This window comes from Natrix helvetica, assembly GCF_964273705.1.
Source record: "Natrix helvetica genome assembly, chromosome: 6".
Classification (NCBI taxonomy): Eukaryota; Metazoa; Chordata; class Lepidosauria; order Squamata; family Natricidae; genus Natrix; species Natrix helvetica.
Genome location: NC_138553.1, coordinates 60,771,508 through 60,795,049, shown reverse-complemented (window position 1 = coordinate 60,795,049; position 23,542 = coordinate 60,771,508). Strand labels below are relative to the sequence as shown.

The 23,542-nt window shown below is 40.6% G+C and overlaps 1 protein-coding gene across 2 annotated transcripts in view; it reads left to right on the top strand.

Moving 5' to 3' along the window:
• Window positions 1-1,073: 1,073 nt before the first annotated feature.
• TFEC (transcription factor EC) overlaps window positions 1,074-23,542 on the top strand; it is a gene marked incomplete at its 5' end in the record, with an annotated part of 119,447 nt that continues 96,978 nt past the window's right edge. The window contains 2 exons of one of the 2 annotated variants that reach the window (XM_081958446.1): window positions 1,081-1,139; window positions 15,011-15,101. Coding sequence is in view for 1 of the 2 variants with exons in the window: in XM_081958445.1 (XP_081814571.1) it covers window positions 1,074-1,139 (66 nt within the window). Of the gene's footprint in view, window positions 1,140-15,010; window positions 15,102-23,542 lie in introns of both variants that reach the window. The other variant, XM_081958445.1, reaches the window with a different exon arrangement.

Below are 23,542 nucleotides of genomic sequence, written 5' to 3'. Positions count from 1 at the left end.
CGTAGAATCCTCTTCTGCCTTCAAAACTGTTGACCGTCTTCTCCTGTAACCCTGGAAAGGGGCCCTTCTGAAGTGCTACCAGCCGGGCCAGCTGGACCAAGATTTTTTTTAGGGAGGTATTACTCCTCCAGCATTCTGTGTGGGTCTGCCCACCGCCGTCATGGCCATGCTTCACGCTGGGGTCTGCTGGAGTCTGCTGGGGTCTGCTGGGGTCTGCTGCGGCCAAATAAAAGGTTAAGGACCACAAATATCACTTTTTTCTTTGTTTATTTTCTTTGTTCCTTGTCTATCTCCCTGTGATAGCCTGTTCCTACTCTGTATTCTAATTAACTAAAATCTAATATTGCCAGCAAATTGGTATGATTAAATCCTGTGCTTTTTGAGAAAGCCCTTTCCAAATCAGCCAATTTGCAAACCAGTATTATACCCATATTGACCTCACACAAAAACTTAAAAATGCAACAAAGTCCTACAGAACTATTTACTTGTTTTATTTTATTAATTTGTAGCCCAACTATTATTTTTATAAATAATTCAAGGTGGTGAACACACATAATACTTCCCCCTCCTCTTATTTTCCTCACAACAATAATCCTGTGAGGTGACTTGGGCTGAGCGATAGCGACTTGACTCAAGTTTACTCAGCCGGCTTTCATGCACAAGTTGAAAAATATTTGATTAATAGTAATTTAGGATACAATTATATACCTTAGTATATTAGTAATTGTAATTAATATTATATTTTAGCATCAATCAGTTTTTTTAGGCATTAGAAGAATATTTTTGTCTAGATATCACTAAGCTGCATGGCGATTTTCTCACAATAAAAAAGTTCATTAATATTCACTCTATTTGTGTTTTCCAGCATGATCCTTTTTCAGAGAAGAAAATTATTCAATATATAGCAGTTTCAATGAAAAATGTTGATGATATCAATTGCTCTTGTGACATAGCAGGATTACTCATTCTTTGTTAATCTTTTCAGTTCAAAGCTTCCATTTATATTACATTGGAAAGAGGAAGTTATTCTGGGTAATCTGCTTAAACTCTCTAACTTCATTTTCAAGTTAGCAATGTATTGTAAGTATAAAACAAATGGAGGAAACAGCAGATTCCAATCAGATGCAAGAGACATGCAGGTAATTTTTATATTTGTTTTCATTGTTGAAAAACATGAGAAGTAAATCAGCTAAGCCAAATCTCAGATGACTTCTGTGGCTTGGGAAACTTGTTAATATGCCTTTGCACACCTGTTCATTATATTTGTAAGTGAGAATTAAGTACTGTTGTTCATAGCAAAGATTAACAGTGCAATTCTCTCAATGTTTATCTGGAAGTAAGTCAAACTGTCCCATGACATATATTCTTAGATACTTGAATATGATTAGTCTTAATTGTAGTGGAAACAATGCAAATATAATGGGGAAATATTACCCACAGTTAATTAAATAGACATTAAGCCAATTAATAAAAGTATAAAACTTTAATTATGCAAGATTTCAATTTAGCTTTTGAAAAGTTAATTAGTAATGCGATAAATGCATATAAACATTAGATACTTTATTCTTTAATGTATGTGTGTGTGCGTGTGTGCACGTGTGTGCACGTGTGTATGTTTTACAGCAGAGTGGGAAAGTTCAATATCTAACCATTAGCAATAAAGTATCTAAGACAAGTGGAAAGACTCACAATGCACATTAATACTGATAAGGCTATCTTGATTTATTTGAAGTTGCCTTTGATTTTACACAAAATTCCTACGGAAGTATACCAGAACTTGATAAAAACATCCAATGTAATTAGTTCATAGAGAGTCTAAATGTGCTTCTGATAGGAAATATAAATAAACCCATAAGGATATTGCTAACAAAAAATGGGCAAAATTATAAACTCCTGATCAGGGCAAAATCTGTAAAGTCCAGCATTTTCTTTCTTAGAGTGGCCGGACAAATGGATGAATGTATCTGATAAACAGGATGTGAGGCTGGCAAAACTCTTCAGTTATTGCTTCCTTGCAGTTTGCCTTTGATTCAAGAATTAGGTCAGTGTGATCAAGAGTATACTCAATAAATTTATCTAATGAACTTTTTAGGCCTACATAAAATAATCAAAGCCAGTGTTTCTCAACTTGGGGAATTCTGGGAGTTGATGTCTTCACATTTTTAAAGTTCCCAAAGTTCTAATATTTTTATAACATTTTCATCAGTAGGGATCTCTTTCGTTTTCCATTGTTGTGCAAACACAATTCTAGCTGCAGTCAACACATGTAAGATTAAATATGTATTCCCTTCATTATATTTTTCTGGTAAAATAACAAACAAAAATATTTCTACATACAGTTGACAGTTTATGATTCCTGTTCCACAATTTCTGCCATTTATCTCAATCTATTGCGTATCCAACATTTTTGGCCCATACTATCATTGTTTCCTTTACTTGCTCTTCTTCCATTTTAATGCTCAGTGGGTAGTTATAAGTTTTTTAAATTAGTTTTTTTCATCTGTCCCTGTTAATATCTGATCCAGTTCTGTTGGTTTTTATAAAACCATACATTTTAGCATCTTTTTTATATCTTGATTGTATTGGCATATGTGGCAAACCATGCCAAATCAATCCCTTGATTATTCAGTTCTTGCTTAGTTTTAAGTTCCCCTTTTTCATTCAAGATATCCCTATATCTTGCAATATTTTCCATATTAACAATATTTGGTTGTATAAGTGTCTCCATTGTGGAGAGCCAGACTGGTATTTTCAAATAGTGTTTTTCTGATAATATAACTCCCAGTCTGGCAACCTAACCCCACCCTCAGTTTTTGGAATCTTGTAACATTTTCAGACTTATTCTTGCTTCCCCCCCCCCTTGCCAAATATATTTTGATATTGTTTTATTTAATACCTTTATTTAATGTTTTATTTTATTATCTTCTTTAATAGAACATCTTGCTGTTAATTGAACGTTAGTCTATCCATTTCTGCACACTCTAATATTTTTATAACATTTTCAGGTGTAGAGATCTGTTCATTTTTCCATTGTTGTGTAAGCATAATTCAAAATGTCCTTTTATCTTGTAATGTTTTCTGTGTTAATCACAATTAGATGTATCAGTGCCTCCATCATGGAGAGCCAGACTGGTATTTTCAAGTAGTGGGTTTTTTCTTTTAGTTTCCCACACACACACTAACAATAATGCATTTCTAACATAATGTCTTTGAAAATATCCATGTATTTTATTTTTCCCATACCATAAGAAAATGTGCCACCCTTCAGATCATGTTCTTCCAGTGTCAGTAATCATCTATGCCTCAAATTTATCCATTCTTTCACCCATGTAAGTACAGAGGCCTTATAACACAACTCCCAATCTGGCAACACAAAACCCGCTTTGTTTTTAGAATCTTGTAACATTTTCAGACTTATTCTTGCTTTTTTTCTCTTGCCAAATGTATTTTTTTATTTAATTCCTCAAAATATTTTCCCCCCAGCTTTATTGGTATTGTTTGGAACAAATATAGTAATCTCAGAAAAATATTCATTTTTATAGTAGCTATTCTTCCTATCAGGGATAGTTGTAGATTTTTCCACTTCTCCAAGTCTGGTTTGATTAGTTGCAGTAATTTAATGTAATTATCTTCTTTAATAGTTGCACATCTTGCTGTTAATTGAATTTCTAGATATTTCCCTTTCTTGACTATCTAGATATGTCTTCTTCATTACATCTTTTTTTCTGTTTATCTGTAAGATTTTTGACTAATATTTTAGTTTTCTCTTTATTTTCAATCCTCCAACTTCACCATAATCTTTTATTTTTTTATTAATTTGGGTTCAGTTTCTTTTGCTTCTTCTAAAATAAATACCAGGTCATCTGGAATGCCTGTAATTTATATTTTTCTTTTTTTATTTCCATACTATTTATTTCTATATCTTGTCTGATGTTTCCATTTAGCACTTCCAACATCAATATAAATAGTAGATCCTTGCCTTGTGTCTTTTTTTTTATATTGAATTCTCTGTCACGTCCCCATTTACAATCACCTTTGCAGTCTTTGGAATATATTGCCTTAACTATATTGTTAAACTCTTTCACCAAAGTCCATCGTTATTCTTTCATTTAACATAGCTTTCACTGTTTCAGGCACTTTAAGTAATTCAGCTTTTTCCAAATATTGTTTTATTTTATCTTCTGAAATTTTTTGATCATACAAATTTTCATTAAACTCCTGAATTATTTTCTTTTTTTTTCATTTTGGTAATGGAGAGATCCCTTTTCAGTCTATGCCAGTCTATGTATCAGTTTCTTTTCTTTCTCTTTTTATTTATATGCCAACCATGTTTCTGATTTATTAGCATTTTCAAAGAAATTTTGTTTTGCACTTATACTTTTTTGTGCCAATTCTTCTTTTTCCATTAGATTCAATGTGTGTTTTATTAGTTCCATTTGGTTTTGTAGGTTCTTTTTTGTGGTTCTTTCTATAGTTCTGGTTCTATTATTTTGTGTTCTTCTTCTAGTTCCTTTTGATATTGTTTCTTTTTCTTATTTTTTCTTCCTATATAAATTATGGCAAGTCCCCAGAAATACACCTTAGCTGTAACCCATACATTTTTCAATGAGGTCTCTTCTTTTCTGTTCTTTTTTTAAAAAGAAATACATTTCTTTTTCCATTGTTTGTGTAAATTCTTTGTCTTCTAATATGGATTGATTCAACATCCATCTCAGTTTTTTCTTTTGTCCTTTTCAATTAACTTTTACTGGATTATGATCCGCCCATGTGTTCAATTCTATTTCTATCTCTTTTTAAAGTATTTCAGCTCTTATGGTCTTTTTAACAAACCTCACGTGTACTTCTCTTGGGAGTTTATTCCTTTTCGCATAGGTAGTATGTATGCTAAATGTTTCATCAATCTCGGCCTGCATTTTCTGCTTATTTATCTCCAAGGCATCTGCCAAAAACTCTGCCATCATATCGGTGAGATCTTCCCCTTTTTCTTCTTCAGTGTTCTGGAATGTCAGGAAATATTCAGCCTTCTCCATATTCAGGGTAATTACTGTTCCCTCTAACTCCTTGTTTGCCTGTGTCAATCTATTGTTCATCTCATCCAGTTTTTTCTCTGCTTATTCTGATTTCTCTTCTATTATTTTAATCTTTTGTTCATTTTTAACTATCATTTGGTGAAAGTTTTCAGTTTTTCATCCATGTTTTGTATTTTTTCCTTTATCTTTCCCATCTCATTCTTCATCTCATTATGGTTTTTTGTCAAAGCCTCTTGTAGCGATTGAAATATCGTCTTCATTTCTGTTTGGATTGTATTCATTTTTTCTTGCTGTATCAGACTATCTATTGATCTTTGGCTTGATGGACTGAATGCTGCTGCTGATGGTGCAGATGTATTTCCCCACCTATTTTAGTTAAATTTGAAGTACTTGTCATTTTAAACTGTGTTAGTAAATTTAAAAAGAATAAACAACAATAATTCACAATAATGCAAAAATAATCCAAAATCCACAGCCAGCTACTCTTCCCACTTTTAAAATATTACCAAAATAAATTCACCAAAGGGTCCTCTTCCTTCTTTCTTTCTTTTCTTCCCCAGACACCAGCCAGCTTCACAATTCTTTACTATTGTAATCCATAAAGTCTGTCTATAAGTTAGTCCAGGAAGCTTCTTTAAGAACAGCTGTTATTTCTTCTTCTTTTTGCAAATAGTATTTGTAATCCACAAGGGCCCACCAAATCCCAAATGTTTTGTAAACCATAGTGTCTTGCTGATCAAAAAACCCCCTTCCACTTAGTCTCAGGATAAATCCATGCTGTTTCCCAACTTCAAACTACTCAGTATATTCATAATCCACAAAGAGTTACAATGCTTCATTATCTGCTTCCAACTGTCCAGTATAAATAATTTGCAGAGTTACTTGTAATAAATACAATCTTATCAGCAATAGACAGCCAAGGTCCTTTCACTTTCCTGACATCCTTCCCCACCAGTAGGTCTTGCCCTTACTCTGTTTCTCTTCTTTTGCTGAAATAACCAAATCCTCTTTTTTAAAAAAACGATCCAAAAGTCAAAGTTTCATTTAAAATATATTCAAGTGTTTTTTTTAAAAAAAATCTCAATTAGAGTGTCAAAAGCAACCAATTCAGTTTTCCTAGCTTTAGGTTTATTTCTCTCCAAAAAATTATATTTTCCCTTTTCTGGATCTGTCAGCAGCTCATTGTGTCAATCACCACTGTTCTTGAGGGGTGGGAGAAAACTCCACCCCTTCCTCTTTGAATCCCACTTTCAATAGAGGAATATTACAGGGGCAAATTCCTCAGCAGAAGTTGGAAAGATCTCACCCAGATCAGCCACACTGTTGCCAGATAGTTTCTTCATTGCTTCTTCAGTCAGGCTGTCACAGCCTCAGTCTGGCATGTAATAGCCATCTCCCACCCCCCAATTTTAGAGGTTTCTCTGGATCAAACAAGGAGATTGCAGTGTCCTTGTGATCAACGGAGTGTCCCCTCTGTCTTCACCACCCCTATAGGGTGACTTTGGCCCCGAAGTACCTCCTGGCAGGCAGAATTCAGCAGGATTTCACAGAGCCCTATGAATCCACACTGTTTTGCCATGACATGAACTCTGCCTCCCCTTCTGAAGATCTTGAATGGTTCCTATGTAAAAATGATCTATTTTTTTAAAAAATGGTTAGGTTCTGTGGCTTTTTAAGAACTAGTGCTCTGCATTTTCACCAGAGGTAGTAGTAAAAACATTCTACATGTAACCACACTAAATAATATGGTGGAAGCAGTTTGGACAAGCTAAAATTTCCAGATACATAAATAGAACTTTTCCACTTATCAAGCACATTAAAGTTCAAATAAGTATTTAAAACATATGTCACTGTAGGAAAAACTGATATCTTGATGGATGCAGGCAGACTACAGATCTATCAGTTCAGTCTGGGCACCAAGTCTTTCAAGAGAAAATGGAAAATGTGTGGTCCAGAAAACACAAAAACATCGAATAGAACGCAAGAGCAAAGAGGCTAATTTTATTTTCAATGACTTCTCATTCTCTACTTCCTTCTTGACTGGCCTGAATGTGAAATGTTAAAGGAAATAAGCTCCAATGATACAAGGGTCACTTGCATCAAATAGTCAAACTGTCACATTATAGTTGTTCATTAATTCAATTTGAATAATTTGTAAGGTACTTTACTAGGTTGTTCAATCATGAAAGACTACATATTTAATTAATTAATATAGCCACCCACCTTACCAAAGGCAATTTTGGCAACAATGGATAAAACCATATATTTAAAAACCCTAAATATAAATGATCCAGAAATCATTTCAAAAAGTAAATATTATAAAAACCAGCAATACAAACTCTAGATGAAGAGAGGGTAAGAATAACCAGGTCAGCAATAGAGCCGTAATCATGATAAAGTACTGATATGCTGACTAGACTAGACCATATCTTTTATTGAGGGCCCAATATTGTTAATGAAATCCTGACAGCTGCATGCCCCATATAAACAAGTGGCATTCACTTCATGGCCACCACAAAGAAGTTGTAAAATCAGGTCAATCACATGAGTGATTCACTTTATAACCATCACAATATATGACTGTGATGGGCAGGCTTCATTATGTTCATAAGTCAAAAAACCAAAGGCACAAGTACAGAGTAGGTGAAACCTGACTCAAAAACAGTGACTGTGAGAGGGATCTTGGAGTCCCCAATGGATGATCACTTAAACATGAGCCAGCAGTGTGTAGCAGCAGCCAAAAAAGCTAATACAATCCTTGATTGTATAAACAGAGGCATAAAATCAAAATCACATGAAATATTAGTACCACTTTATAAAGTTTAGAAAGGCCACACCTGGAATACTGCATCTAGTTGTGAATACCACATTACAAAAAAGGTATTGAGACTTTGGAAAGATGAGCAACTAAGATTACTAAAGACCTGGAGGCAAAAACATATGAAGAATTGGATATGGCCAATCTAGAGAAAAGAAGGACTAGGGGTGACATGAGAGCAGCGTTCCAGTATTTGAGGGGCTGTCATAAAGAAAGCAACCTGGAAGTAAGGAGAAACTTCCTAACAGTGAGGACAATTAACCAGTGGAACAGCTTGACTTCAGAAGTTGTAGGAGCTTTATCACTGGAGACTAGACAGCCACCTATCTGAAATGGTGTAGGGCAGGGATGGCTAACCCTTTTGCTATCGCGTGCCAAAAGCAGGGGTCATACGTGGGCATGCCTACATCCATAATTCTATGCACAGAAACCTCCACGTGCATGCACATGTGCCCCCCATTGTTAGTGTGTGATGAACCCATTTATTGCCCTCCCCAGGCTCCAGAGGCCTTCTAGGAGACTGGGGAGGGTGAAGATGGCCTTCCCCACCCCCCGGAGGCTTCAGGAATCTTCCCTGAAGCCTCCAGAAGGCAAAAAACAGCCGAAAATAAAGGCCGAAGTCAGCTGGCCAGTGCGCGCATGCGTGCTGGAGCTGACAGGGCAATGCCTCACGTGCCCTAACAAATGGCTCTGTATGCAACCTGTGGCACGTGTGCCATAGTTTTGCTATCATGGGTATAGGGTCTTTTGTTTGACTAGGAGACCCCCAAGGTCCCTTCCAGCTCTATTCTGATTGACTACCTATATAGAAAGTGAATACAGATTAATTGCTCATTTAAATAGTGTTCAATCATGATTTTTTTTTTAAGTTTCAGAAGATAGGTAAACATGATTATCTTGTAACCCTGGAAAGTGTTGAAGCAGAGATAGATGAGATATTTCCAAGATGGTGAAAAAGTAGAAAAGTAACATACCCAATTGCCAGACTAAATGAGTGTGAATTCTGCAAAAATACACTATGTATAACAGCAGGTTTGGGTTTCAAATTACATTTAGCAATTTCATTAAGGAATTATCAGTCCAAATTATTCTGAAAGTTGAATGTTGTTTGAGTCATTCCTTCAGTTCATTGACTATTGTTTGGCATCAAGCTTCTTTATGAATTAAAGTTTGGTGATGCAATTGATCTGAAAGCATATGCATTTAATTACAAGATGATGTTGCAGACTTAAAATGGATAGGTGCAGTAATGGTAGAATATTTCAGGGATTTTTAGCCAAGATGAGCTGGCATGAATAATATAGTATCGGAAACCATTTATAATATATTATTTGATTGAAATAACTTAGTGCAATGAACAATGATTGTTTAATTTAATTTTAGTATGTAACAATTTAGCATGACTGTGCTGAAATCTGTTTCATTTACATTAACATATGATCACACTTCCTATTTTTAAAGGTCAGTTGTATATTTTTAGTTCCAAAAAGTTATGAGCTGTAATCTTACAACATATTGTACATTTCAGTGGGTGGAGTCCAAGAGAGATTAGGCATGACTATGTTGCATTCACATTTTCAGGAATGACAATGCAAGTCTGTGTCTCTTTCCTATATATTTATGAAAGATTCATTGAATTCAGAACAATGTATCTTAAATATGAGGAGTATAGCCTTAAATATGTATTTGTGCACTATGATTCAATTGATTTGCATTTGAACTATCTCACATTTTCCTCCAAATTTATGTAATGAACAGAGCAGAGGTAAGCAATCACATCAGTCCTTAATGATGATGAACAATGAGAAAGGGAAATACACTCCTAAATATTGTAGAACTGCAAATTGCCTGCCCTTGGTCAGTGTATCTTCAGACACAGAAAGCTTGTGCATATCTCTTGAATTCTATTTGATCAAGAAGCCAGGGATATTGTGCTGCATTTATAGAACTGGTACAGTATATCATTTTCCTTTATGATATATTCCAGGAAACATCATAGTCTATCTGCATCAGGAACTCCATGAAAAGAAAACATATCTCTGTATGTTTATTCTCACAGTGCTTTTCTTTGGAGCAGTCTGGAAGTGGTGACTGTGTCAATAAGGTCTGCCTGCAGGATGTGATAAAATCAACATGGCGACCATAATGGTGCAATAGAAGCTCTGTGTGTCACACACATACCTATATTATATAGTCATGGCTGCCATCTTGACTTTTGTGATCATACAAAAGCAATGCATATCTTTAAATGCAAGCCAGAGAATAGTAATTGATAATTAATCTGATTTTAAGAGCAAAGCAGGTTGTACTGCTTTTCTTCTAGGGAGGCTTTCAGGCAACTCTGGAGCCCAGCTCAAGGGAAAGGTAGTTTATTTTGCAGCAGTAGAGAGGCAAGCCATGATAGAGGAAGAGCAAAACTTAAACTCAAGATATAAATTAGTATTGGTAGCACATTGAAGAAAAGCTAGAGGCAATAACATTTAAGTATGTACTTTGGATCAGCTACACTGGAAAAGCTTATGGCAGTGATGGCGAACCTATGGCACTTGTGCCACAGGTGGCACGCGGAGCCATTTGTCAGGGCATACAAGGCGCTGCCCTGTCAGCTGGCCAGTGCGCATGAGAGCGCTGGCCAGCTGAGTTCACCCTTTTTTTGAAGCCATTTTTCACTCTCCCCAGGCTCCAGAGGCTTTATAGGAGTCTGGGGAGGGCGAAAAGAGCCTCCCCCGCCCCCCTGGAGGCCCTCCGGAGGCTTCATGAGCTTTCCTGACGCCTTCGGAGTGCTCAAAACAACCCTCCGAGCAAACCGGAAATCACTTCCTGTTTGCTCGGAGGATCGTTTTGAGCACTCCAAAGGCTTCAGGGACTGTCTGGAGGCTTCCCTGACACCTCCGGAGGGCATCCGGGGGGGCAGGGGAGACTGTTTCCACCCTCCCCAGGCTCCTATAAAGCCTCTGGAGCCTGGGGAGGGTGAAAAAAGCATGTAAAAATGGGGGGGGGAGCGCCTGTAGTGCGTGCATGCGCACTTGGGGGTCACGCATTGCATTATGGGTGTGGCATGCCTGCACATGACTCCCCTGGCTCCCCCCCACTTATGGCATGCGAGCCAAAAAAGGTTCGCCATCGCTGGCTTATGGGGTATTAAATGAGTGATGAAGGGTATGTTACAAGGAAACTGTGGACATATCTGTTTGTCCATTTAAGTCCAAAGGAACTAAACAAGTTATGGAAGTGATGATGATGATTGAGGACGTTATCCATTCAGCCGTGTCCAACTCTTGGCAAGTCTAGGCCAAGTTTCTCCACACCTTCTGATCTTGCACTACTTCTTTGAGTTGTATGGCATGCTCTAATCATGTATAAATTTAGAAATGGAGCAAAAAAATTAATGTCTTTAAAAAGTGATCCCCGGGCATTCAAGTTTGTTTTTAATCCCTGTATTTGTTTTATTGAGGCTCATAGAGTATGTTCTTTCCCACAAGCATATATATGCGTGATCATATTCAAATATGGCTTGTCAGAATTAGCACCGTAGCTTTCATTCATAAGAGAAGCAGGTCTTCTCTCTTTGCATCAATAGGCCTTCTTTGCATAAGCTCCACGGAAGACTTCCATTTTAATGGATTTAATTAGCATTTATGAAAAATGCTGATTTTTTATGATATAAAGTGACAGATTTAATTTGTTAAGTGGTTCATAATAAAGTGTGAGTTGATTTGTTTCACTATAGTTTAAAAGGCTGCTGCTCAACTTGGCCTCCATGTTAATTCATTAAGCATGCTTTGGACCTTATGGAGACTTCTCTCTGTCTCTCTCTCTTTTTGGTAGATTTAATTAACATAGATCTAACTCTCTGGAGATTTAGTGTCCTCCACAAATGTAAGTGACAGAGGCAATAATTTAAAATCCATCTATGTCTTTATGTTCATCTACTCTAAGAAGGGATTATAAATGATGCAAAATAATTGTAATAGCCACAGTACAGGATGAATCACTTAAATGTGACACCCAACGCAATATACAAAAAAATCAAGGAATTGAGAATATGGGTTTGAGGGCTTCTCATTTCTTCAGTGTCAAGAAAAGGAAAGCAAAATATTTCAGTTCTTGGTAGAGTTCCTGTCAATATAAAAACAGTGTTAGGCGTTAAAAAAAAGGCCACACTATCAAGGCGGAAGTAAGTTTTACTTCTGGATCTGTAGGGATTACAATATTTTCATTTAAGTAGCTGAACAATTGTAAGTATTACCATGGCTATTTGAAATTTGGAATGGGTAATTAATGAATCTTTGATCAAAACATCTGTTTGAACCAGATGTATGAATGAAAATGGACACCAACGTCAAAGTAACAAAGCCATATGGATGTTGCAAAGGGCTTTGAGAATGTGGGACAATTGTACTGTTTTGGGAATTTGGGCATTTTGTAGGCAACAGGAAATATTGCAACCTCACTTCTCTATGTTGAAAAGTTGATAAACACTGGTTCAAACATCAACAGTAGCTTACTGATTAATAAATAGAAACTATTTTGGGATCTTTAATTTATATTAGAGTCTTATATATTCAAATTACACCTAAATAATTTTATGTCAATAATTGATCTTTCCTGCAAAGAGGTGGTGATACAGTAATGTAACAATTTCACAATTAACTTGCTAAAGAAGTCAGATGAAAATGGCAGCTGACCAGACATCACCATTGAACGTTATAGCAAATTTTGGTTTAAAGCATTGCAATTTGAATTCTACATTCTAAGTATTATGCTCTGTTATTCTCATTTACATTTTGGAATGCTAGAGGCTATGCTAAATTCCAGGAAAAGTGCTGATATTTATTATCAACAATAAATTAATGCTATATACATCAATAAATGTTATTTCATTTGCTCTCTTAAGATTAAGTTATGAAGCTGTGAGATTCAGGATTTACTATAGGAACTTTCATAGGCAACACTGAATTTCATGTTCATTATTGTCACATAGTTCACATGGTTATTTTTAACCACTAGATGTCTCTCTTCCTATGTTATTAATAAGCAGATAATTTTCTCAGTCAAAAGACCAGTAGCAGAGATCAATGCAATTCACAAAACATAATTTCACAGTTATATACATAATAACTAAAAACATCTATCTATATACAACTTCACTCTAAAAATGTTGGCTGTCTGACCATGTTGGGTGTTTGTTTTTAACCAATTATTTAACTAAAGATTGTGTATGGACAGTTGATAATACATAACATAAATGCAGAACATTTTTATATCTGTGCACACTTTGACAATTATTTGGAGCAAGTACTGTGTGTGAAATCCCATGCAACTAGGAAAGATAAAGGGCTAGATATATTTCAGTAAGCTTTTAGTGACAGTTTACTTATTATTCTAGTAAGTACAAAGTTTTTGGAAATCATGGGAGGAATTTCCAATATTCATTTATTAATGAGTTTATTAAAGTGGAATCTTTTTAATGATTTTAAATGCTTTCCCCCCAGAGTTCTCATCATCTGAGTTAAACTGTCATTTATGAGATAAGTTGCACAAGGATTTACCTTGTCTCTTGATTAGTTATATATGTTCTTTTTTTCTATTCTTTTGGCAGATTCCCCATAATTGCTGACCCTTTTGATCATGTGTGAGCAGCAACACACATTCATTATGCTTTTTTCAGATTAATTTAAAAAAGAGATGCAGCTACTTTAAGGAACCGACTCATTAAAATCAATGCACCTTACAGTAGGTATCTAAGCAGTTGGACTGCTGTAATGAGTATCAAAGAGTTGCTCAGGATTTTGTGAGAACTGAAGGACTTTTGGGGATTAATTTCCAATGCATGTCTAGGGATGCAAGGTAAGGGGGCATGCAAGGCACATGACAATTGTGTAGTACAATCCACCCCTTGCCTGTTAACCCTACAAGGTAGTCCAAACAAGAAGCACAGCCAGGAATACTAGCTTTATCTTTATTGTCAGGTTACATAAACAGACTCTTGCAAGACTGAAAATATTTCTCCTCTCCTTTCTTTTACTCTCTGGAAAAACAAGGAAGGTCCCTTATGAAACATTTCCCACTTCTATCGGTTGAAATATCTTTTACACACTCAGTCTGCTGTTCTTCCTTCTGTCTCCCAAGGTCATTCCCACATACCACATATCACATGTATAAAGGGGCAGGGATTCAATCATGTTGGTGATGCAACTGCCATATTGTCAGCTTTGACAGACACATCTAAATATAATTTTGGTCTTGTATAAGCTAAGATGTATACAATATAAATCTTTGCCTGGCTGATTCTTTATAACTGTTATCAGTATTGCATGTATGTTTTTATTAGTAGGGCAGAGAAAGAGAACATGGGATATTATTTCCACTTCTCCTAACCTACATGGACAGTTTAGTTTTCTATAGAGGAGACAAGTATTGCTTATCTTTTAATTTTTTTTCATTCAGTTTTAGTGGTTGCAACTGCATGCATTTACTACAGTACTCTGTGCCTAGCACAATTCTTTAATACAGTGGTGACATTTTTTTACTATCGGTTCTGTGGGCATGGCTTGGTGGTCATGGAAGGTGAAGAATACTGCAAAATCTCCATTCCCAGCCCACTCTTGGGCCAGCTAGAGGTGGTATTTGCTGGTTCTCCGAACTACTCAAAATTTCCGCTACAAGTTCTCGAACCTGTCAGAACCTGCTGAATTTCACCCCTGCTTTAATACTGCTTAAATAATTTTAAATATTTAAAGTGGGACAGTTGTCAATTTATTCTGTCACCTGTGCTTTGTCTTATCTTCTTTGTAAAAAAAAACAAATTTATGGGAATTTCTTCACGTTATAACTGTAAAAAATATTTGCCAAGATTCTTCTCATTCTTATCAAAGGACCAAAATATTTTCTGCATAATCTGAAGACATCCAGACTGACAGAGGACTTCCTAAAATAGTAGATGGATAAAAGAACAAATCAGAGAATTGTGTCACTCCTGAATTCATATAAAAATCAAACATATGCTATTTTACCTTTTTTAGGCAGGTATCTCTTCAGCGGTTTTTTACTTGGAAGTTATATCTATTTCTTAGACAAGTTCTCCTTGTAGTTGGGCAAACTACCTATCAGCTGTGAATTGTTTCAATTTTTGCTTTTATTTGTATGCATTTATTTATAGATCCAAAATAAGAAAATAGTGAATAAAGTCAGAAATGGGAAAATAGACTCATTGGGCAGAAATACCAGCTTCCAAATATTTCATTAACCAGGTAGGAGTCCTTATATTCTTGTTTTTGAAGTATTTTGTATGCTTCGGTGCAGAATTCTTTTAGATTAGAAATATCCTTAACTATCCCTACAAGCATGTTTGAGATTTCCTCATAAATTTTCAATCATATACAAATAAGGGATGTTTGAAGCCATCCCAAAATATTTCTTTTCAGTTCTGTAAATAGCATATGGTTGATTGGAGGTAACTTCAGGTTGCTGAAATATCTAATCACTTTTCGGTTTTAACATCTTCACTGACTGTGGAACATAGAGGCTAATATGCTTCATAAGCTAAGATATGATAATTAGTTGAATCAGTTCTTCCATCCTTATATTTTCAGTTCCTTTGACTCTCATACAACCCTGAAACATAATAGAACTATATCCATGTTTAATTAATTTATTTATTTTATTTATTTCTTAGATTTTTAGACCGCCCCCTCTCCCAAAAAGGGACTCGGGGCGGTGTACAGTCAATGCAAATAAAATACAGTCATAACAATAAAATACATTTAAAATACATTTAGAGGGGGAGATAGACTGTACAAGAAATAAATACCTAAAAACATCCCAATTAAAACCCCAAACCCAATTAAAATAAATCCCCGGGAGGTAAAACTAAGAAAGTGCCAGGCCAGCTGATTGAAATAGGTGAGTCTTTAACTTTTGACGGAAGGAACGGAGGTCCGTGGTAGTTCGAATGTCAGGGGGGAGGTTGTTCCAGAGGGTTGGGCCCATCACAGAGAAGGACCTACTCCTAGGTGTCGCCCGCTGGCATTGCCTAGCGGACGGCACCAGGAGGAGCCCCACCCTGTGTGAGCGGATAGGTCGCAGGGACGAGTGTGGTAGGATGCGATCCTGCAGATAACTAGGTCCTGTGCCATGGAGCGCTTTAAAGATGGTGATCAATACCTTGAAACGCACCTGAAAGGCCACAGGTAGCCAGTGCAGCTCGCGCAGGAGAGGTGTTACGTGGGAGTAACGTGTACTCCCCATAATAACCCGCGCGGCTGCGTTCTGAACTAACTGCAGTCTCCGGATGCGTCCCAAGGGAAACCCCATGTAGAGAGCATTGCAGTAGTCCAGGCGAGACGTCACCAGCGCATGAGTGACCGTGCGCAGGGCACTCCGGTCCAGTAGGGGGCGCAATTGGCGCACCAGGCGAACCTGGTGGAACGCCCCCCTTGCCACGGCTGCCACATGGTCCTCCATTGACAGCCGGGCATCAAGGAGGACGCCCAAATTGCGCGCCCGCTCCACAGGGGACAGTTGTTCGCCCCCTATGGCCAGCGATGGAGTCAGCTGGCTGAACCGAGGTGCCGGTACTGTCACAGCCACTCTGTCTTGGAGGGGTTGAGTTTGAGTCTGTTGTCCCCCATCCAGACCCCGACGGCTTCCAAACACCGGGACATCACTTCGACAGCCTCGTTGGGGTGGTTTGGGGTTGAAATGTACAGCTGAGTATCATCAGCGTACAGGTGGTACTCAACCCCAAAACCACGGATGATCTCACCCAGCGGCTTCACATATGTGTTGAACAGGAGGGGCGAGAGGACCGACCCCTGTGGCACCCCACAAGTGAGTGGCCTCAGGGACGACCTCTGCCCCCCTGTCAACACACATTGCTTCCGGTCGGAGAGGTAGGAGCCGAACCACCGCAAAACGGTGCCTCCGACTCCCATCCCCTCCAACCGGCGCAATAGGATACCAGAGGTCTAATAGGACCAGGATAGAGGAACAACCCCTATCTCTGGCCCTCCAGACATCATCAACCAACGCGACCAAGGCCGTCTCAGTGCTGTGCCCGGGTCGGAAGCCGGACTGGCGTGGGTCTAGATAGTCGGATTCGTCCAGGTGTCGTGGAAATTTCTGCGCCACCACATTCTCAACAACCTTCACCAAGAAGGGGAGGTTGGAGACTGGACGATAATTAGCTAGCTCCATTGGGTCGAGCGAAGGCCTCTTGAGCAAGGGTCTCACCACCGCCTCTTTCAAGGTGGTTGGTAAGTATCCCTCACCCAGTGAGGCGTTCACCAGGCCCAGGAGCCAGCCTCGTGTCACCTCCCAGGCTGCCAGCACCAGCCAGGAGGGGCACGGGTCCATTAAACATGTGGAGGGTCGCAGCCGTCCACGCAACCTGTCCAAATCCTCGGGGGCAACAGAGTCAAACTCCTCCCAGAATGGTCTCTCAAGACTCGCTGTTGGCGGCTCGTCTGGTCCACTGACGGAGGTCCACCCGCTCCGGATCTGATCGATTTTGTCCTGAAGATATTCCCCAAACTCCTCTGCTCTACCCTGTAAGGGTGTCTCCCGCGCCCCCTGTGATAAAAGGGAGCGGGTCACCCGAAACAGGGTGGCAGGGCGGTTATCCGCGGACGCAATAAGGGCAGCACAATATCTATGTTTGGCCGCTCTTATTGCCACAAGGTAAGTCCGCAAATAGGCTCTTACCTGTGTTCGGTCAGATTCGGAGCGTGAGGACCTCCACCTGCTCTCTAGACGTCTCCTGTGGCGCTTCATCACCCTTAGCTCCTCAGTGAACCAAGGAGCCCGGGTGGGTCGATGCCGCAGGAGAGGTCGCAAAGGCGCAAACCGGTCCAAGGCCCCAGTCGTCGCCCTATTCCAGGCCATCACTAGGTCCTCGGAGCGGGAGCGGGACAAGGCTACAGGTATTGGCCCAAGCTCCGTCTGGAATCTATCCGATTCCATCAGGTGCCTGGGGCGGTACCAGTTTATAGAGTCTGGTTCCGCCTCCTCGCTGTGGGGGATAGCGCCAGGGAAGTCCAGCCGGAGGGATGAGTGGTCTAACCATGACAGGGGCGTGATGACTAAATCCCCTATTCCCAGATCACTCGTCCACTGCTCAGATACAAAAATGAGGTCCAGTGTGTGGCCCCCTTCGTGAGTGGGGCCCTGCACTAATTGGGTCAGGTCCATGGCCGTCATGGAAGCCATGAACTCCCGAGCCACCTCGGAAGCTGCTCCCGTTGACGGCAAGTTGAAGTCCCCCATGACCAAAAGTCTGGGAGTCTCAACTGCCGTCGCTGCGATTAGCTCGAGGAGCTCGGGCAGGGCTGCTGATGCATAGCGAGGAGCCAAGTATACAATCAGCAAGCCCCACTGCCTCCCTGGGCCCCAACTCACACCAAGGGACTCACACCCGGGTATCTGAGGGACAGTGAACTCCCTCAGCTCTAAACATTCCCGCATAACCACCGCCACCCCACCACCCTTACCCAGGGCCCGGGGCTGATGGAATGCCCGGAAACCTGGTGGGCACATTTCCACGAGGGGTAAACCACCCTCGTGGCCCAACCAGGTCTCCGTTATCCCCGCAAGGTCTAGCTCCCCCTCTGAGATCAACTCATTAATGAGGGGGGCCTTGTTGGTAACAGACCTTGCGTTGCAAAGCATCAGCCGCAGGCCCTGGCTCTGTAGCACCTGTCCACCTAGACTGCAGGGGTTGGTACAAGCGACCGGGCGTAACCAGCAGCCACGGTCTCCCAACCGACCTTGAGATCTTATCCTGTCCTCGCATCCCTTCCTCCCCACGACCGTTGTAATAGGACAACCCTCTGCTCGAATGATCTTTACTTTCCCCCCCACCACTGCATCCCCGTCCTTCCTAGACTCACCCATTTGTCCGGCACTGGCTCTCCTCCCGGTCTGAATAGCCCTCCCCCCCACCCTGGAACCCCCTAAAAAAGATAAAAAACATTTTACTAAAAATCCCCTTAGCTTCCGGTTCCTGCACCTCTCGGGGTCCACGAACCCGTCCTTGAGGCGGGCCCTGGAAAGAGCCAAGGGCCAAACCTGCGAGAGAGGGGCCTCCTGCAGGCGGAGCAAATCTAGCCTCGAATAAATTATTATCAAAGTTCCAATAGGGGTTAAGGTGCTGTAGGTGGTAAGAATAAGTCGGTATGGGGGGAAGGTTGAAGGCATTAGTCCCATAAGCCAATGTGGGGGGTAAGAGGCATTGTCCTAGATAATTCTTCAGTAAAGAGTGGGGGGGGGAGCAGATGTCCAAATGATGGGATTAGACGGATGCGGCGATGATGGTAAGAGTGGTAGAAAAATGGGTGATAGCCCTAACTGTAAAGTTGGTGAAAACCCTCCGTAGTCTTAGATGGTCCTAGGTGGGGATAAGCTCAGGAACAGAGATTCAGGGTCCTTGGTGGGTGGGGGGGGCAGTCTTGGCCCAGGTATCCAGATAGTCAAACTCCCAGGCAGCGTTCCAGCCTCTCCATGGTCACAGGCCCGGTCCATGGCCCTTGGCCAGATCTCCCAGAGGCCTCAGATGATCCAAGCCCCACAACCACCATAACCACCATCTTCTCCCATTCTGTCCTGGCTCCCACCTGAAGGGTCCAGTAGTCCAGGCTCTCACCCAGTGCTCACCCAGCGTTCCTAAATTCCAGGCATAGGTCTTCCTGCGTCTTCCCATCAGTGCCGGCCTCCAGGAGTCACCAGGAGCCGACAGAGGATGATACGAAGCCTCAGTGAAAAGCCCCTGCAAGGCCCTTGGCAGAGGCATTTTACAAGTAAAAATACAAGCAGGTCTTCTTTCAGCCTTTCCAAATCGGCTGTCTCGCCTCTCTGCCGGCCGCTCTGTCGTCTCCACTTGTCTCCTCTGCCTCCTCTGTCTCATCTGCCAGCACGCACGCCAAACGCCGAACGCTGCTGCGCCGCCGCCATTCCTTCCTACTCGCACTCCCCAACCTCTTTCTGCCTCTTCCTGCCTTACACCGATCTTCTGTGGCCTCCCCTCGACCACCGCGACCACCCTGGCGGCCCAAAATACATCCAAAACCAGCCTGGGTGGTCTACAAGTCCGACTCTCGGCCCTCCGATGGAACGAGGGCCGGAAACAGCACCCATTGCCCCCGCTGGAGCTCCGCGGCGTCTCCCGGAGCTCAGGAGGCGATCTCAGGAGGCGAATATTTGGCATGGGATTCTTTTCTTCAGTCGCTTTACCATTTTTAAAATCCAAAATATATCTTTTGTGGTTGTAACCAAACAAATATAATTTTTGTTTCATCTGTTGTGGTCAAATCCTGGCTCACCTTACCAAATCACTTTGAAGATGCAACGTCATGTTATTAGGCATGCAAACAATACTATGTACACTGATCTCCCAGCAAAGCATTGGCAGCTTGAGCAAGAGCAGAACCAGGGCTTATGTATCTTTGGCCAGGATATTTCAAAGACAGGACAAAGAAAAAGACAGGCGTAATGCAAATTGTAGCATGACGTTGGAATGTTTTACATTCTCATCTGGGTGACCTTCTTATTTATCTCTTACTACTAGATCAGCATGGCAGCTTTACTATCTTTAAGAAATGGCCAGTGAACACAAACAACATGGTTTACTGCAGGGGTCACTAACCTTTAGGACCTCAGGGATCACTAAATTCATAATTGTAAATCCCATGGATCACTAATGTGATTTTAAAAAAAAGATAAATAGTATTTAGTGCAATATAAAAAATGCAAATAATTTTTCTGCCGACCACCAAAATTTTCTCATCGACCACCGGTTGGTGACCGCTGGACCACCACATCCTGTATGATTCCTTCTTCTATCACCACTCAGGGTCAACTACTGTGAATGTTTTCTTACAAAGCCATTTTAAGCCATTCACATACATGTGGCTGAGGAAGAGTCTTATAGGTTTAATGGTGAATACAGCTTACATGTTTGTGAGGGGTTATCTCACAACTGTCCAAAGTACTTAGTTCCAAAACATCAAGGCTCATCAAGGTTTTCTTTTGCATACTTAGAAAATAATTTTCAAGGAGGTCAGAGAAAAGTTTTACTTCTCACAACTCTCTATGGACACTATTGTTGTATTATGGATTTGTCGTCAACTGCTTTAAGGCCTGCTCTTTTTTTAGCAAGTTTTTTTTTGCAGATCATTTTCTTTTGCAGATCATTATTATCTATTATTTATTTGAATTTATAAGCCCTCCAACTCCAATGGACTCTGACGATTTGGAGATCAGTGGTGATTGTTCATTCAGATCTTGCCTTGACTTAATAGTTCTGTGTAACATCTGTTTCTTAACATTAATTCTCACCATTGAAATTGCTAGCTAGATTTTATGTTTTATGTGCATATACATGCAGACACCTTCCCCCATAGCTTTTCTCGGCTTTGTAAGAGTTCATTATTTTCATTTTTAAACGCTTAGATGGTTTCTTAGAGAAGCTGCTAGTGTTGCTAGAATAAATCATAACCTGAGAGGTTAAAATGGTCATAGTGTCTGCTCATCTGTGGAATTGTGCTCACCTCACCAATTGTTGGCCTAATGAGTCGGTCATCATTTGAGGCATTATTAGCAACCTTACAGTAAAACACATACACAGTGAATCAGTTGGAAGGGTGCTCAAATTTACGTACCTGCTACATTTTCCTCTTGTGGGCTGTTGGGATTAAGACTCATTAAATTAAGGCAAGGATGTTTTTCATACTCACTGTCCCAACACTCCCCATTGGAAATTTTGATAGCTGAACAAGTGACTTGATGGGGTCACAAGTAGCACTTAGGGATTAGTTTTAGTTAGTCTAGCTTTGAAATAACCTTGATCTTTTATTTTCCTGGAGAGATGCCAAAAGAGTTGCTTAGTTTCTTCTATAATATCACTCTGTTCACTATTGACCAGTGGTGGGATACGACCGGTATGCCCAAGTACTGGTGCCTGCTGGGAGCACCAAGTATTGTTCTGGTACGGTGCTCTGGAGGGCCCATCCACGCCCCTTACCTGTATTTGAGCTGTTCGGGGCTTCTGCACACGCACGGAGTGTACGGCGCCTGCATGACACTCCACCGAGCAGCTGCAGCATCGCGGAGGCTTCGCGGAGCATCATGGGCAGTAAATACGCATGCGTGCACTGCGTATGTGTGCATGCGTGCTGCGCGCGTTCATGTGGTGGATGCCTGGCCCCATTACACTATACTGGTTGCAACAGGATCCGGAACCCACCACTGACTAACTTAGTATCTATCTAACTTTTTGGTACATTATCTAATGTTTTCCAATCTCTCTTGAGTGCTCTTTCTTTTTGCAGAGTTGCACTTTAGAGTTATTAAAGGTTGCAGCATTCTACCACAAAAATAAACAAAACAAAACCCCAATCCCAAATTGTTAACATCTGAGATTCTTAGACACTAACATTTGGAAATTCTCATTTTAAAGGTTTAGCTCAGCAAAAGTGACATCAGACTCAAGTGGATGGCAGCACATCATGTTATCCACTGTCCCCATTTATTTCAATGAACTGAAAGCACAAGCAAATTAACATGAAGCGTACTGATTTCAACTTGATGTGCCAGGCACCTTGACTTTTAAGATACTTTATCTGAGAGGTTTCTGTACCTTCTCCCCAGTGGTGGGTTTCAAATTTTTTTAGAACCTCTTCTGTAGTTGTGGTCTGTTTTGTGGGAGTGGCTTGGCAGTCATGTGACTGGGTGGGCATGGCCAATTTGGAAAATGTGGTGAAACTCACTTAACGATGCTCTTGCTTAGCAACCAAAATTTTGGGCTCAATTGTGGTTATAAGTTCTCTTTCTTTCTTTCTTTCTTTCTTTCTTTCTTTCTTTCTTTCTTTCTTTCTCTCTCTCTCTCTCTCTTTCTTTCTTTCTTTCTTTCTTTCTTTCATCTCCCTCTCTCACTTTCTCTTTCTTTCTTTCTCTTTCTCTTTTTCTTTCTGTGTCTCTGTGTCTGTCTGTCTGTCTGTCTCTTTGTGGCTCTTTGTCTCTCTCTCCCTCCCTCCCACTCTCTCTCTGTCATTCTCTCTGTGTGTCTGTCTATCTGTCTGTCTCTGTCTATCTCTGTCTCTCTCTCCTCCCTCCCCCATCTCTGTCACTCTGTGTGTGTGTGTGTCTGTCTGTCTCTCATTCACTATCTCTCTGTGTCTCTCTCTGTCTCTCTCCCCCTCTCTCTGTCTCTCTCCCCTCCCTTCTTCTCTCTCTGTCACTGTGTGTGTATGTGTGTGTGTGTCTGTCTGTCTGGCTCTCACGCATTCACTTAATCACTCACACATTGTGTGTCTCTCTCTATCTGTCTCTCCCTCCCTCCCTCCCTCCCTGCCCCCTCTCTGTCTGTCTCTCTTTGTTTGTGTGTGTCTGTCAGTCTCTGATTCCCTCCCTCCCTCTCTCTGTCTCTCTCTGTGCCTCTTTCTGTCTGTATGTCTGTCTCTGTCTGTCTGTCTGTCTGTTTCTCTCTTTCTCTCTCTCTCTCACACACACATACTGTGGTCACCTTGTTGAGTGTTCCAATCACATTTGAAGCACTCAACAACTGGCCTGCATTTATGGTTTTTTGCATTCTTCAGTCATAGGACCAAAATATATGGTTAAAAGTACCTGGCAGCAGCATTTTTCCCTGGGGGGCTCTGCAGAACATCCCAAGCCTTTGGAGGGAAGCTTACAGCCTGGA